The sequence below is a fragment of the Schistocerca cancellata genome, chromosome 3 (assembly GCF_023864275.1).
Source record: "Schistocerca cancellata isolate TAMUIC-IGC-003103 chromosome 3, iqSchCanc2.1, whole genome shotgun sequence".
Classification (NCBI taxonomy): domain Eukaryota; kingdom Metazoa; phylum Arthropoda; class Insecta; order Orthoptera; family Acrididae; genus Schistocerca; species Schistocerca cancellata.
In genome coordinates this window covers 550,521,093-550,534,587 of record NC_064628.1, presented here as the reverse complement: position 1 = coordinate 550,534,587, position 13,495 = coordinate 550,521,093, and the positions used below count along the sequence as shown (strand labels likewise).

At 43.3% G+C, this 13,495-nt stretch overlaps 1 protein-coding gene across 1 annotated transcript in view; it reads right to left on the bottom strand.

The window, feature by feature from the left end:
- LOC126176419 (BAI1-associated protein 3) overlaps positions 1 to 12,997 on the bottom strand; it is a 394,605-nt gene extending 381,608 nt beyond the window's left edge. The window contains exons 1-2 of the mRNA XM_049923576.1: positions 12,991 to 12,997; positions 3,795 to 4,011 (exon numbers count right to left, since the gene is read on the bottom strand). Coding sequence (XP_049779533.1) covers positions 3,795 to 4,011; positions 12,991 to 12,997 — 224 coding nt within the window. The remainder of the gene's footprint in view (positions 1 to 3,794; positions 4,012 to 12,990) is intronic.
- Positions 12,998 to 13,495: the final 498 nt, after the last annotated feature.

The following is a 13,495-nucleotide window of genomic DNA, read 5'->3' as shown; positions in this document are numbered from 1 at the left end:
GAAACTCACTTTGGAGCCACCGCAACGCCGACTCCGTGTTTCACGTCAGTGATGAGTTAGTGGATGTGTAAGAGTCTTGGTTTCCATCCGGAAGTTAACTGTCTTCCATCATACTGGCATTTTGAAACTGGACTGTCCTGGGACTTTAACTTGCACTGAGACTAAATGTACAAAGCTTTAACTGTGGACTGTCCCGTCGGGACTTAAATCTTTGCTAGTGTATGCATTGTGTACTTACTAGTCAGGGCTATTTTCTAGTGGTGTTGGTTTTCTTCCTAAAGGCCTTTGATCTTAGACCATATTTATGTTTATTCTTTATTCCACAGGAAGTGACTGTTTTTGTTTAGACCTTTGACCTTTCCATAAATCGTGTTATTTCCATACTTGAGAAGATACTTTCTATTCAATACTGTTTATTCTTATTTAAGATGAAATTATGTTTCTAAAGTAATTATTTCTTACAATGTCTTTAACACACTTTGGAGCAAACGTATTCCTTCTCGTTAATTAAAATTGTTCTACCAAATCTACGTGAATATTTCTCAAACGAGGCGGACACAACATATAAACGGTAAAAAATGAACTTTGCTGAAATTGAGTGTTAATTGAAGTAATAAGCACCAACAGAAATGAGATTACCGATAAATTTAACAATAAAATTATAGACCACATGGTAGACGAAGTGAAGGAATTTTGATACATTCGTAGCAAAGACAAAGAGAACAATCATCGCTAAAACAAGTCCCCTAGTATCAAATGTAGAACTTAATCTGAAAAATACTTCTACGCGAATGTACAATTTGAGCGCAACATTGCATGAAAGTAAGTAATAGACCGGGGAAAAGCCACAAAAGAAGAGAACCGCAGCATCTGAGACTCGTCCTTACAAAAGTATGTTGAACTGGTAAGAAACGCGGCGTTGCCCTCCGAATCAGCGAGGAAAGAAATATGTGGGAAGCACTGCTTGGGAGAAGAGATGGGACGATAAGACATTTATCAACACATCAGGGAATCTCTTCCATAGATCCAGAGAATTTGTTTGGGTCATCATTCTTCTGATTTGTTTGCTGCGGCCCGCCACGACTCACTTCCCTGTGCGAATCTTCACATTTAATAGTAGAACTTGCGACCATCGTCCTGAATTATTTGTTGAATGCATTTTAAACTCTGCATACCACCACAGTTTTTTCTTCAATTACTCCTTCTAGCATCACGAAAGTTACTTCTCGACGTCTTAACACGTCCAGTCATACTATTCTTTCTCCTTGTCAATTTTCTTCATATATTTTTTCTTAGCAGATTCTGTGGAGAACCTCATTGTTACCAGTCCCAACAATTTCCAACATTCTTCTATAGCACCACATCTCAAATGCTTTATCTTCTTTTCCGGTTTTTCCACAGGCCATATTTCTGTTCTCCAAACCCACATAATCAGAAATTTCTCATCAAATGAAAGCGATGTTAGACAACAGTAGAAGTTTTGAGCCGGAAATGCGCTCTTCGCCTCTCCTAGTCTACTTTTTATGCCCTCCTTCCTTCGTTCATTAACGTTACTTTTCTTGAAAGGTAGCAGAATTTCTTCATGTCATCTACTTCGGGGTTTCCAATTCTATTGTTAAGTTTATCGTTAACCTCGTTTCTGCTACACCTCGTTACTTTCACCTTTCTTCGGTTTTCCGCCTATCCATTTTCCGTAATCATTTAACTTTTTGTTCCCTTGAACAGGCCCTTTATTTCTTTTTCACGCGCAGAATCAGTATGTTATATCCATTTACGCTGAATTTTAATCCCACTCTTGAATCTTTATTTTATTTCCGTTACTGCTTCTTCGATGTAGAGGTTCCACATTAGGGGCGAAAGAGTGCATCGATATGTTACACGTCTTTAATCGAGCACTTCGCTCTTGCTATCCCTTTTCTATTGTTCCCCCAGTGTTCTTGCACATATGATATACTACCTGTATTTCTCTATAGCTTACAAGAATGGGACTGGAAGACCAAGAGTAAAGTGCTCCAATTAAAATGGGTGTAAGACAGGGCTGCAGTCTCCCATCCGTACCGTTCAATCTATACATCGAAGAAGCCGTGATAGGCCGGCCGCTGTGGCTGAGCGGTTCTAGGCGCTTCAGTCTGGAACCGCGCTACTGCTACATTCGCAGGTTCGAATCCTGCCTCGGGCATGGATGTATGTGATGTTCTTAGGTTAGTTAGGTTTAAGTAGTTCTAAGTTCTAGGGGACTTATGACCTCAGATGTTAAACCCCATAGTGCTTAGAGCCATTTGAACGATTTGAAGCAGTGGTGAAAATAAACGAAAGTTTTAAGAGTGGAGTTAAAATACAAGTTTAAAAGACATCAATGACATGATTCGCTGATATTATTAACCTCAGTGAAAGTGAAGAAGAATTACAGGATTCACTGAATGCAATGAACAGTGTAATAATTACAGTGTATGCATTGAGAGTGAATCGAAGAAAGATAAAAGTAATGAGATGTAGCAGAAATGAGAATAGCAGAAGCTTGACATCACAATTGGTGATCATGAAGCAGATGGACTGAAGGAATTTTACTACGTAGGCAGCAAAATAACGCTTGATGGACGAGCAAGGAGAACATAAGAAGCAGACTAGCACTGGCAAAAAGGGCATTCCTGATCAAGAGAAATTTACTGATATCGCTCGTAGGCTTTAATTTGAGGAATAAATTTCTGAGAATGATCTTTTGGAGCACAGCACCGTATGGTAGTGAAACATGAACTGTAAGAAAACCAGGAAAGAAAAGAATAGAAGCGTTTGAGATGTGGTGCTAGAGAAGAATGTTGAAAATTAAGTGGACTGATAAGGTAAGGAATGAGAACGTTCTCCGTAGAAAGTAATACATCGACTAGAAATAGGGACAGGATTATAGAACATGAGCTGAGACATCAGGGAACAATTTACATTGCACTAGAGGGAGTTGTAGAGCGTAAAACCTATAGCGGAAGAAAGACACTGCATTACATGCAACGAATAACTGAGGTAGTTGGGTGCAAGAGCTGCTGTGAGGTGAAGAGGTTGGCGCAGCAGCGGAATTAGTGGCAGACGGCATAAACCACTCAGAAGACTGAAAAAAAAGGAGACAGTTGTGGGCCCTGCACTGACGCCTGTGGCCCTGCTCGGCGACCTAAGATTCTTTTTTTTGGTTATCAGCCTTCTGACTGGTTTGATGCAGTCCGCCAAAAATTCTTCTCCTGTGCCAACCTCTTTATCTCAGAGTAGCAACTGCACCCCACGTGTTCAATTATTTGCTGGATATATTCGAATCTCTGTCTTGCTCTACAGTTTTTACTCTTAGCTCCCTCTAGTACCATGGAAGTTGATCTCTAATGCCTTAACAAAAGTCCTATCCCTGTTCCTTCCTCTTGTTTTCCATATATTGCTGTCCTCGCCGATTCTCCAGAGAACGTCCTCACTCATTATCTTATGAGACAACCTAATTTTCAACATTCTTTTATAGCACCGCATCTCAAATGCTTCGAATCTCTGTTCAGGTTCTTGCACAGTCCATGTGTCACTACCATACAGTGCTCTGCTTCAAAGGTACATTCTCAGAAATTTCTTCCTCAAACTGGGACTGTGTTTGATGTTAGTAGTCTTCTGCCGAGGACTGTGCTATCGGGCATGACTCACAACCAGCTGAGCAGCTGTCACTACTCTTCTGCTACCTTCCCATCGGAGTCGCAGCACGGCACACAGTTTTAAACTGTCGTTAAGTTTCGGCTGCAGAGCAAAAATTAGGTTTGAGTGCGGTCGGTCACCTGTGGTGCTTGCGCAACTTCTCGTGCGGCGAGGTGTCCCTGTGCGGCTGGTCGGGGTCTCCGCTGTCGGAGAGCGTGCGGCCGGTGGCGGCGGCCGAGGCGTGGCGCGGGGAGCCCGGCGGCGTCTCGCGGGAGCTCTGGCCGCTGCCCGGCTGCGGCGACGGCGGCTGCAGGCCGCCCGGCTGGATGCCCAGCATGCAGTACGGGTCGCTGAAGCCTGCAACACCGGCCACACCACAACCACCGTCAGTCACTCTGTCTATCTGTCTCTCCGTCTCTACTGTCAGTACAGCGAGCGCTTACCGGCCGAATGCCGCTGGCGTTCGTTTTGCTATACTAGTCGTACTAGGTACAGGGATCACTCGAGCGGCAGATGGATATTTCCACCCTGTGTGCGTCCTCGGCCACTGAGGCGGGTTCAGTGTATTTAATAACTAGCTGAGAAACACGGTGTTGCTCGGGTATTTGTTCATTCCAGTCTTCTATTAAACCGTCTCGTCCTTCCTCTGTCCGTCTTCTCTGCTCCTCTCTTCCTATCCATCTTCTCTTTCCGCCTCTCTCTATCCACCTACTCTTACCCCCTCTTTCTATGTACCCTTTTCTCTTTATTCTCCTCTCCTTCCTTGTTTTTTTCTATCCATCCCTCATGTTCCTGTCCATCACCTTCACCTCTCCATCTCTACCCATCACCCATCCCTCTGTCCACCTCCTCCGCTCCCATACTCTATCCCTCTTCCCTCTCTCTGCTCATTTCCTCCTCTATCTCTGTCCCTCTCTTCCTCTTCCCTCTCTCTGCTCATTTCCTCTTCTATCTCTGTCCCTCTCTTCCTCTTCCCTCTCTCTGCTCATTTCCTCTTCTATCTCTGTCCCTCTCCTCCTCTTCCCTCTCAGTGCTCATTTCCTCTTCTATCTCTGTCCCTCTCCTCCTCTTCCCTCTCTCTGCTCATTTCCTCTTCTATCTCTGTCCCTCTCCTCCCCTTTCCCCCGTTCGTTTCCTCCTCTATCTCTGAAACTTCCTGGCAGATTAAAACTGTGCGCCGGACCGAGACTCGAACTCGGGACCTTTGCAAGTTCGAGTCTCGGTCCGGCACACAGTTTTAATCTGCCAGGAAGTTTCATATCAGCGCACACTCCACTGCAGAGTGAAAATCTCATTCTCCTCTATCTCTGTCCATCTCCTCCTCATCCTACCTTCGCCACCTATCTCCTCGTCCTCCCTTCTCTCTCCACGTTATCACACTGATCCCAGTATGAGTCTGGTCATTCTTAATCTTATTCTAACTAGATTCTAACTAATAAGTGTACCTACCAAATTTGATTGAAATCGTTCCAAGGGCTTCTGATGAACTTTTTACCAATGGCATTGTTCGCGAACGCAAATGACAAATATACAGGGCGTATCAAAAAGACTCATCCGATTCATAAAACTATAAATATATATAGTTATTACGTTAGTTGAGATATGTGCGTGAACAACGTACTGTTGTAAAGAGCAATCTCTCGAGTTCTATATTGTTCCCGCAAGGTAGCTGCAGTCTGCGCCCCCTTCAGTTCTAGTAAAAATGGTGTCTGTACAACAGAAAGCATTTTGTACTCGTTTTGCGCAGTGCAGGTCAGTAATAACTGTTCAGCGTGACTTTCATACTAGGTATGGTGTGGATCCTCCTTCAGCACAGTGTGTTAGGTGGCGGCATGAACAATTCTGAGTAACAGGTTGTTTGTATAAAAGCAAGCCGGCCGCGGTGGTCTAGCGGTTCTAGGCGCTCAGTCCGGAATCGCGCGACTGCTACGGTCGCAGGTTCGAATCCTGCCTCGGGCATGGATGTGTGTGATGTCCTTAGGTTAGTTAGGTTTAAGTAGTTCTAAGTTCTAGGGGACTGATGACCACAGATGTTAAGTCCCATAGTGCTCAGAGCCATTTGAACCATTTTGTAAAAGCAAATCGCCGGACCGTCCCCGAGTGTCTGACACAGACGTCGAACTCATCCGCCATAGTTTCACAAGGAGTTCGCAGAAATCCGTTCGCCGTGCAGATCGATAGCTCATCATGCCTCCGGTGTCCGTCTGGCGTGTGTTGCGTCGACGTTTACACATGAAACCATACAAAATTCACTTCGTGAAGGTGACAAACAACAACGTGTGGAGTTCTGTAATTTCTTTCTTGGCAAGATGGATTGACAGTTTTCTTCCACTCTTAGTGTTAAGTGATGAGGCAACGTTTCATTTGAATGGAAAGATGAACCGTCATAGTGTGAGAATGTAGGGTACGGAACGACCATATGAAGTTGTACAAAATGAGGGGGACTCTCCAAAATTTAATGCGTTTTGTGCAGTTTCACGGGAAAAGGTGTATGGTTCATTTTTCTTTTCCGGGAACGCTGTTGCAGGAAGCACGTATCTCGTTATACTTGAGAGCTTTCTTTTTCCCACAGTTGGAGACTGATTCGACCGACTTCGTTTACTGACAGGATGGGGCACCGGGAAGTGCGGGAATTTTCAAATCAAAGGATTACTGAACGATGGATCGGTCGCACTGGATCAAATGATTCAGCCTTACATTACTGGCCTACAAGGTCACCGGACCTGATTGTATGTGATTTTTTCTTGTGAGGGTTTATAATAGACTCCATTTTGTGCCTCCGTTACCAACAGCAATGAATGAACTCAGACATCGCGTCACAGCAGCTGTGGAAACTGTAGCCAAGAAATGCTCGCTTTAGTGTGGGAACAAATTGAATACCGCATTGACATTTGCCGTGCATCTCAAGGGGAGCATACTGAAAACCTATGAAAAGGCATGAAAAAAAAACAGCTTTTTGAGATTCCTGTTCACCAAAAGACAAAATTTATTGTATATGTTTGTTTAAGAAATATAGACATGCCGAATCGGATGGTTCTTTTTGACACATTCTCTGTTTCACACAAATTTAACGTATTTCACGAGTATTTGTATACGTATTTCAGCTGTATCTCTAACGAATTTCGCACTGCAGTTTTATTTTCACGCAGCTTGATGTTTATGACGTATCTCCTGAACTATGTTCTATGAAATATTATTTTGTAAATACATCATGTGGTACATGTTCCTACTATCTGCTAAATGTGTTCTGAGAAGAGTTAGTAGTAAAGAAGTAGTAAATTAAAACGTCATGCATTATGGGGCAGTTTTTTAGGCATGTCAGTATTTGACGTCATATCTCCTGAATTATGTGTCTTTCTAGGTACATTCAGCGGTGAAATGTGTTGCGAGTAGAGTTACCAACAACGAAGCAATAAATTTAAACATCTTGCAGGATGTGGTAGTTTTTCAAGCACTCATTGCTTATGACGTGCTAAGGGTCGTACAATGATTTAATTTTTCTGGTACACTCAGTGGTATACGTAGTAATGTTTGCAAGATATATCACGAATACAGTTCGTAGTAAAACAATAAGTTTCGTATTTTACTGCATGAACAGTAATAAATGTAGTGATCGAAAAACAGTTTTCTTTTCACCATTTTTTGGCGGTTCAGCGAGAAAAAATTTGGTAAGGGTTTGAAATCGTGTGTAAAGTTTGTGCAAGTCTAAGTGCTCTCATTTTCAAACACCGAATAACTGAAGTAGGGGTATTCTCGCTTAGTGGGCTACACTGCCTTTTCCCTCACTTCCACGGCTTTGATAGGTCAGTGGTTCTTACCCCACTGTGATTATTTTCAGACAGTAAATGATATGTGTACCACGTTTGATCGGTCCAATGGTTTTGGAGGAGATGTCAAACATACGTACATACATACACTACTGGCCATTAAAATTGCTATATCACGAAGATGACGTGCTACAGACGCGAAATTTAACCGACAGGAAAATGTGAAAATGTAATCACTTGTCAGTTCTAGTATATTTGTCCAATGAATACCCGTTCATCATCTGCATCTCTTCCTGGTGTAGCTATTTTAATGACCAGTAGTGTATATACAATTTTATTATTTGTCTATGGATTCAGAAATAATCATGGAGAAACTAAACGGTTTTGAGCATTCAAAAAGCTCAGTATTACCTAGGCTATATGTGATGTGGTCGCTCTGAAAAATGTCGTTGAGAAACGATAATTACAAAATTATGAAAATATGTTTTTCTTCGATTCTCTAAGTCAGTTTTAATAGAAAACAGTAACGTAGTTGGAGATCGGAAACAGTATGGCAGGACGTTTAAAACAATATACAGATTTTTTTTATACTGGCCGTGAACCTACGCATTTCACACCTACTACCCGATGGTCTGACTTGAGGAAAGAGATTTGCTACTGCTGCAAGTTTCTACCCATACTCGATGCAAGTCCCTTCACCTTAGTATCTGCGACGATAAGCGTAACGAAAATAATGTACATAGTGTATCCCAGTTCAGTTAGGATTGATTGTGTGAAATTCCAAAGTGCAATAAAGTCTCGTGGTGAGTTGCGGCGTTACGATCCTTGAGGTTTCAAAAGCAGCTGTGTGGAGTGTCAAAGCGCTAGCTAGCACTGCTGCAGCAGGCATCCCGGCCGTGAGTGCAACGTGTCTGACACTCGGACAATGGCGGAGGAACACTGTGGCAACATCAAGTTCTGCATTCTTTCAGCGTTTGTAGACGAGAATTCGTCGAATTCAACCCGAATACTGGGAGGCAGGTTCCTGGTTGCTTCTCCATGACGACACTCCAGCCTACAAAGCGGTGATATTGCACGAGTTTTTGGCAAGCAAATGGATCACAGTCCTTGACCACCCACCGTATTCGCCGGATTTGGCTCTAGCCGACTTCTGGCTCTTTCCAAATTGAAGTGGGCAATGAAAGGATACCGTAATGAAGTAATTATGGACCTCCAAGAAAACTGTAATGCAGTAGTAATGAACTTCAAAAAGGGAATGAAGTGGCTGTTTCAAAACACTTTTAAAACGATTTCATCTATGTTTTGATTCAGGGGGAGACTATTTTGAATAAATACAGTGATTTTGTAAACGTAATCCATGACTTAATTTTCATAGCCATAGTCCTTACGAAACTGGGTCATAATGTGTACAAAAATAAGAGGGAATACTGGTCAACAATGTAAACGATATCTAGAAGAGGGTAACTTCATTCGTTTAGTTAATTTTTTTTCTATAACTACCGCTCTTGTTATGGTTGTTGAGAATAAGACACAAAATCAACAATTATATTACGCATACAATGATTCCATATTTAAAAACGAGATAACTGCAAATCGTTTGAAGTTACCCCTTTGTTTCAAGCAACACCACGTTACGGTGCTGCTTTTTACGTAGTATTCAAAAGAAGAAGAAAAATCCATCATACCATTTGATCCTATCACAAAATGTAAAGTCAGCTGTGAATGATCTGCACATTTACACATGCAATGTCATTGGCAATGTATGTACACAGATGCATTTTTCACAGCCAATATAAAAAGCACATCCAGTGATTTTTTTATAGTGTGTGCCAAAGTCCAGCCCTTAACAATGTCTAATATGCAGAAATGTACTAGATCATGCGATCACCTAACAGGACATTTCGCCGTTGCTCCATTCTCTCCTTTCTTACAGGAAATGAGGAAACTTTACTGATCCTTGCAGTAGTAGTAAATCATTCGCTTCAGGTCAGTGGTAGCAGTCATACGGTGTGGAATCCGTAATTATATATATATTGCATAAGCAAAAAATCTGAGTAATGTTTTAAATGCCCTACCATTTTGGCTTCCGCATGGCCCAACAACATGGATATACCAGGTATCCCTGTTATTCTCGTACGTGGAACAGCAGAGCTCGTGAGAAGCATTGGGCGTAGCTGAACTGGCTGCCTAAGCCTGATAAGAAACCTGGTGCTCCGGACATTCTACATCAGCCATTTGTCGACAGAAAGGATTTTTTATTTCCAACTCTGCGTATAAAACTGGGTGTCATGAATCAATTTGTTAAATCTTTGTAACTGAAGGAATGTTTCAAGAAATTTCATTACAGTTTGGATGAACACAATTTAACTTGCAGTAATTATGTATTGCCACTGTATGAATAAAACTGTTCTACGTGAACAGCGTATTTGGTAAGTTTTCCTGTTGTTTTTCTTTATATGCACATTTTGTATGGCTTTTGAGACAAAGAGAGTGTATGTTGTAGCTTAAAATGTTGACGTGACAGACGAAAACTGTGCTTATTTTGGGATTCAGAGGCCAAAAGTTAGTGAAAAACAGCGTACATATCTAAGACAACTAAAGAGCGTTTCTCCAGTGTAATGTACACCGAGGTGACAGAATTCGTGAGACAGCGATACGCACAGAGACAGATGGCCGTACTATCGCGTGCACAAGGTGTAAAAGGGCAGTGCACTAGCGAAGCTGTAATTTGTATTCAGGTGATTTAAGTGAAAACGTTTCCGACTTGATTACGCTCGCATAACGGGAACTAACAGACTTTGAACGCGGAGTGAGAGGAGGAGCTAGACGCCTCGGACATTACCTTTCGGAAGTAGTTACGGAATTCAATATTCTGCTATCCACAGTGTCAAGAATGTGCCGAGAACATCAAATTTCAGGCATTACTTCTCACGACGGACAACGAAGGACCGACAGCCTTCGCTTTATGACTGAGAGCAGGGTGGTCTGCATAGAGTTTTCAGCGCTGGCAGGCAAACAAGACTGCGTAAAGTAACACAGAAATTGATGTGGGACGTAAGACGAATGTATCCGTTAGGACAGTGAAGCGTTATTTAGCGTTAAATGGGCTATGGGAGAAGACGACCGACCGAGTGCCCTTGCGAACAGCATTACATCGCCTGCAGCGCCTCTCCTGGGCTGGTGACCATATCGGTTAGACCTTAGACAACTGGAAAACCGTGACCTGGTCATATGAGTCCCGATTTTAGTTGATAAGAGCTGATGGGAGGGTTCAAATGTGGCGCAAGCCCCTGGAAACCATGGACCCAAGCTGTCAACAAGGCAGTGTGGAAGCTGGTGGTGGCTCCATAATGGTGTGGGCTGTGTTTACATCGAACGAACTGTGTCCTCTGGTCCAGCTGACTTGGTCGTTGACTGGAAATGGTTATGTTCGACTACTTGGTGACTATTTTCAGCCGTTCATGGAAATTAGGTTCTCAAACAACGATGGAATTTTTATGGAAAACAATGCGCCATGTCACCGGGTCACGACTGTTCGCCATTGGTTTCAAGAACATTCTGGACAATTCAAGCGAATGATTTGGCCACGGAAATCGCCCGACACGAATCCTATCAAAAATTGATGGGACGTAATCGAGAGGTCAGTTAGTGCATAAAATCATGCAGCGTCCACACTTTCGCAATCCTAGGCGGCTAATATTTCTGCAGGGGACTTCTAGTGACTTGTTGAGCCCATGCCACGATGTTAGGAGGTGTCCCATGACTTCTGTCACCTCATTGTACATACAGCCTTTGCATGAATCAAACTGTTCTTTGTGAATAGCATATTTGGCAAATTTCCCTTTATTTTCCATTATACAGGGTGAAGCGAAATTCGCGCACTCGGGCTTCGCAGAGCGACTCCTTACACGCCAGCGATAAATACATCTCTCATAAAATTTCGTCCGGCGAGTACATCCGGCAGAAAACGGAATTTAAAAGAACGGCAATCTGGCAACACTGTAACCACATGTATGGTAACAATCTCTGTCAGGACGTGAAGATTGCTGTACAGTTGGTGCAGTGGATAGAGTTTTGGGTTAGCATGTAGGAGGTCGATGGGTTGGGGAGCATCTTTTTTTATTTGCTAATTTCATTGTGTCATTTCGTACTATGATATACACCTCTTCTTAGGTCACACATATCCTAAATTTAGAACATTTTGTAACGCTGAACGTAACAAATACGTGGTTAGACAAATAAGAAATAGACAGTTGAAGCAAATGACCTGTCATAAGACAGAATAACTACAAAAACCATATCAGTTTCGAGAAGCTACGGATGATAGAACAGTACAATAACGCAACATCTATTTATCGTTTATACTACATGTAATATGAGCGCTCAGATGTCGCACATTAGCAAGCAGTGAGAGTAATAATGTCCAAATTAATCACCGCATGATTTTCACTACAGAATACGTTGTCCTCAGAACAACAGATGCTCAAAGCGACCTCCCCGCCGGTCCAAACGCTGCGCAACGCGCCGGATCATACAGCTCTGGACCCTTCGCAGAAAATCTGCATCCACAGTAAAAGAAGCAGCATGAACACGCGCCAACAATTCTTCCACATTCGTCGGCGGAGTAGAGTACACGTGCTCCTTCAGGTGTCCCACCAGGAAGAAATCCAGGGGATTTAGGTCAGGTGAACGCGGTGGCCATAGAACTGGACCTCCACGTCCGAGCCATTTCCCTGGAAATGTTCTGCCGAAATACTGTGTGACATTAATTCCAGAGTGTGGAGGTGTACCATAATGTTGGAACCATATCCTCTGCTAAACATGTAGTGGAACATCTTCCAGCGCATCAAGCAGATTGTTTCAGAGGAATGCATAATGCCTTCGTGCAGTCAACCAGTCAGGCAATATGTAGGGGCCCAAACATCTGTCGCCCAATATTCCGGCCCAGACGTTGATACCAAAGCGAACTTGATACCCGCGGTCGCACGTGACGTACAGGTTAACCTCACACCGATGATAGGCATTGTGCATATTGAAGACACCTTCAAGAGTGAATGCTGCTTCATCTGGTTATATTATGGTGTTCACGAAGTCGTCGTTGGCTTCCTGTTGGGACCATTCACAGTATTCGCAAAGCGCGTTGCTAGTCCTATTGGTAACGTAAGGCTCTAACGAAATGTAATGGACCTGAACGAGGCAATAATAATACTTGGTTCTAATTGATGACACCATTCGAGAAGGATACAAATAAAACAGGTTTCGCATGTAGTAAATGAATTGGTGCGAATAAATTCACGCCCACGACGTGGAAAGTGCTGCTTTAAAAGCTGACCAATCTTCCGTTTCTACGATTGCAGTATGTAAGTGCAAATGTTTTCTCTTGGATCCGCTGTAGTCTTCGTTGACGATATAGATGCCAGTTCCCGTACCACCTGGACTACATTTACCAAATTAAAAACATGTGCCTCAAATCAGTATCGAACCATTGACCTCATGCATGCTAACCAAAACCTCTATCCACTGCACCAACTGTGCAGCACGAGTAGTTTGTGCTGACGGAGGTACTTACCATACATGTGGTTACATTGTTGCCAGACTGCCACTATTTAACGTCCTTCTTCCGCTGGATGTACTCGCCGGACGAAATGTTGTGAGCGACATTTTTTTTATCGCTGGCATGTAAGGAGACGCGCTGCCAAGCCCGACTGCGCGAATTTCGCTTCACCCTGGGTACACGTTTCGTATGAGTTTGGAGACAAAGAAAGGACATCTGAGCTCTCAGACAACCAAACTGCAGTTCTCCAGTGTAATTTATTCAGTCGACAGGCTGTGGAGAAATTCTCACGAATGTTTAAAAAGGCAATAGCAGGGATTTTTTTTAGCCTTGTTTAGATCGTAACGCACATATTGAGTTCCTGCAGTGGTGAACTGGTGTAACATGAGACGGAAATGGAGCGCAGCGTAGGCGCCAGTGCTGTGCGCGGCTTTATTTCCCGTGCGGAGGGGGAGTGACCGGCTGCGGCGGCGTGGCGACTGCAGCGCCGGCCTTGGGTCCGACGAGCCGCCCGGGAGCT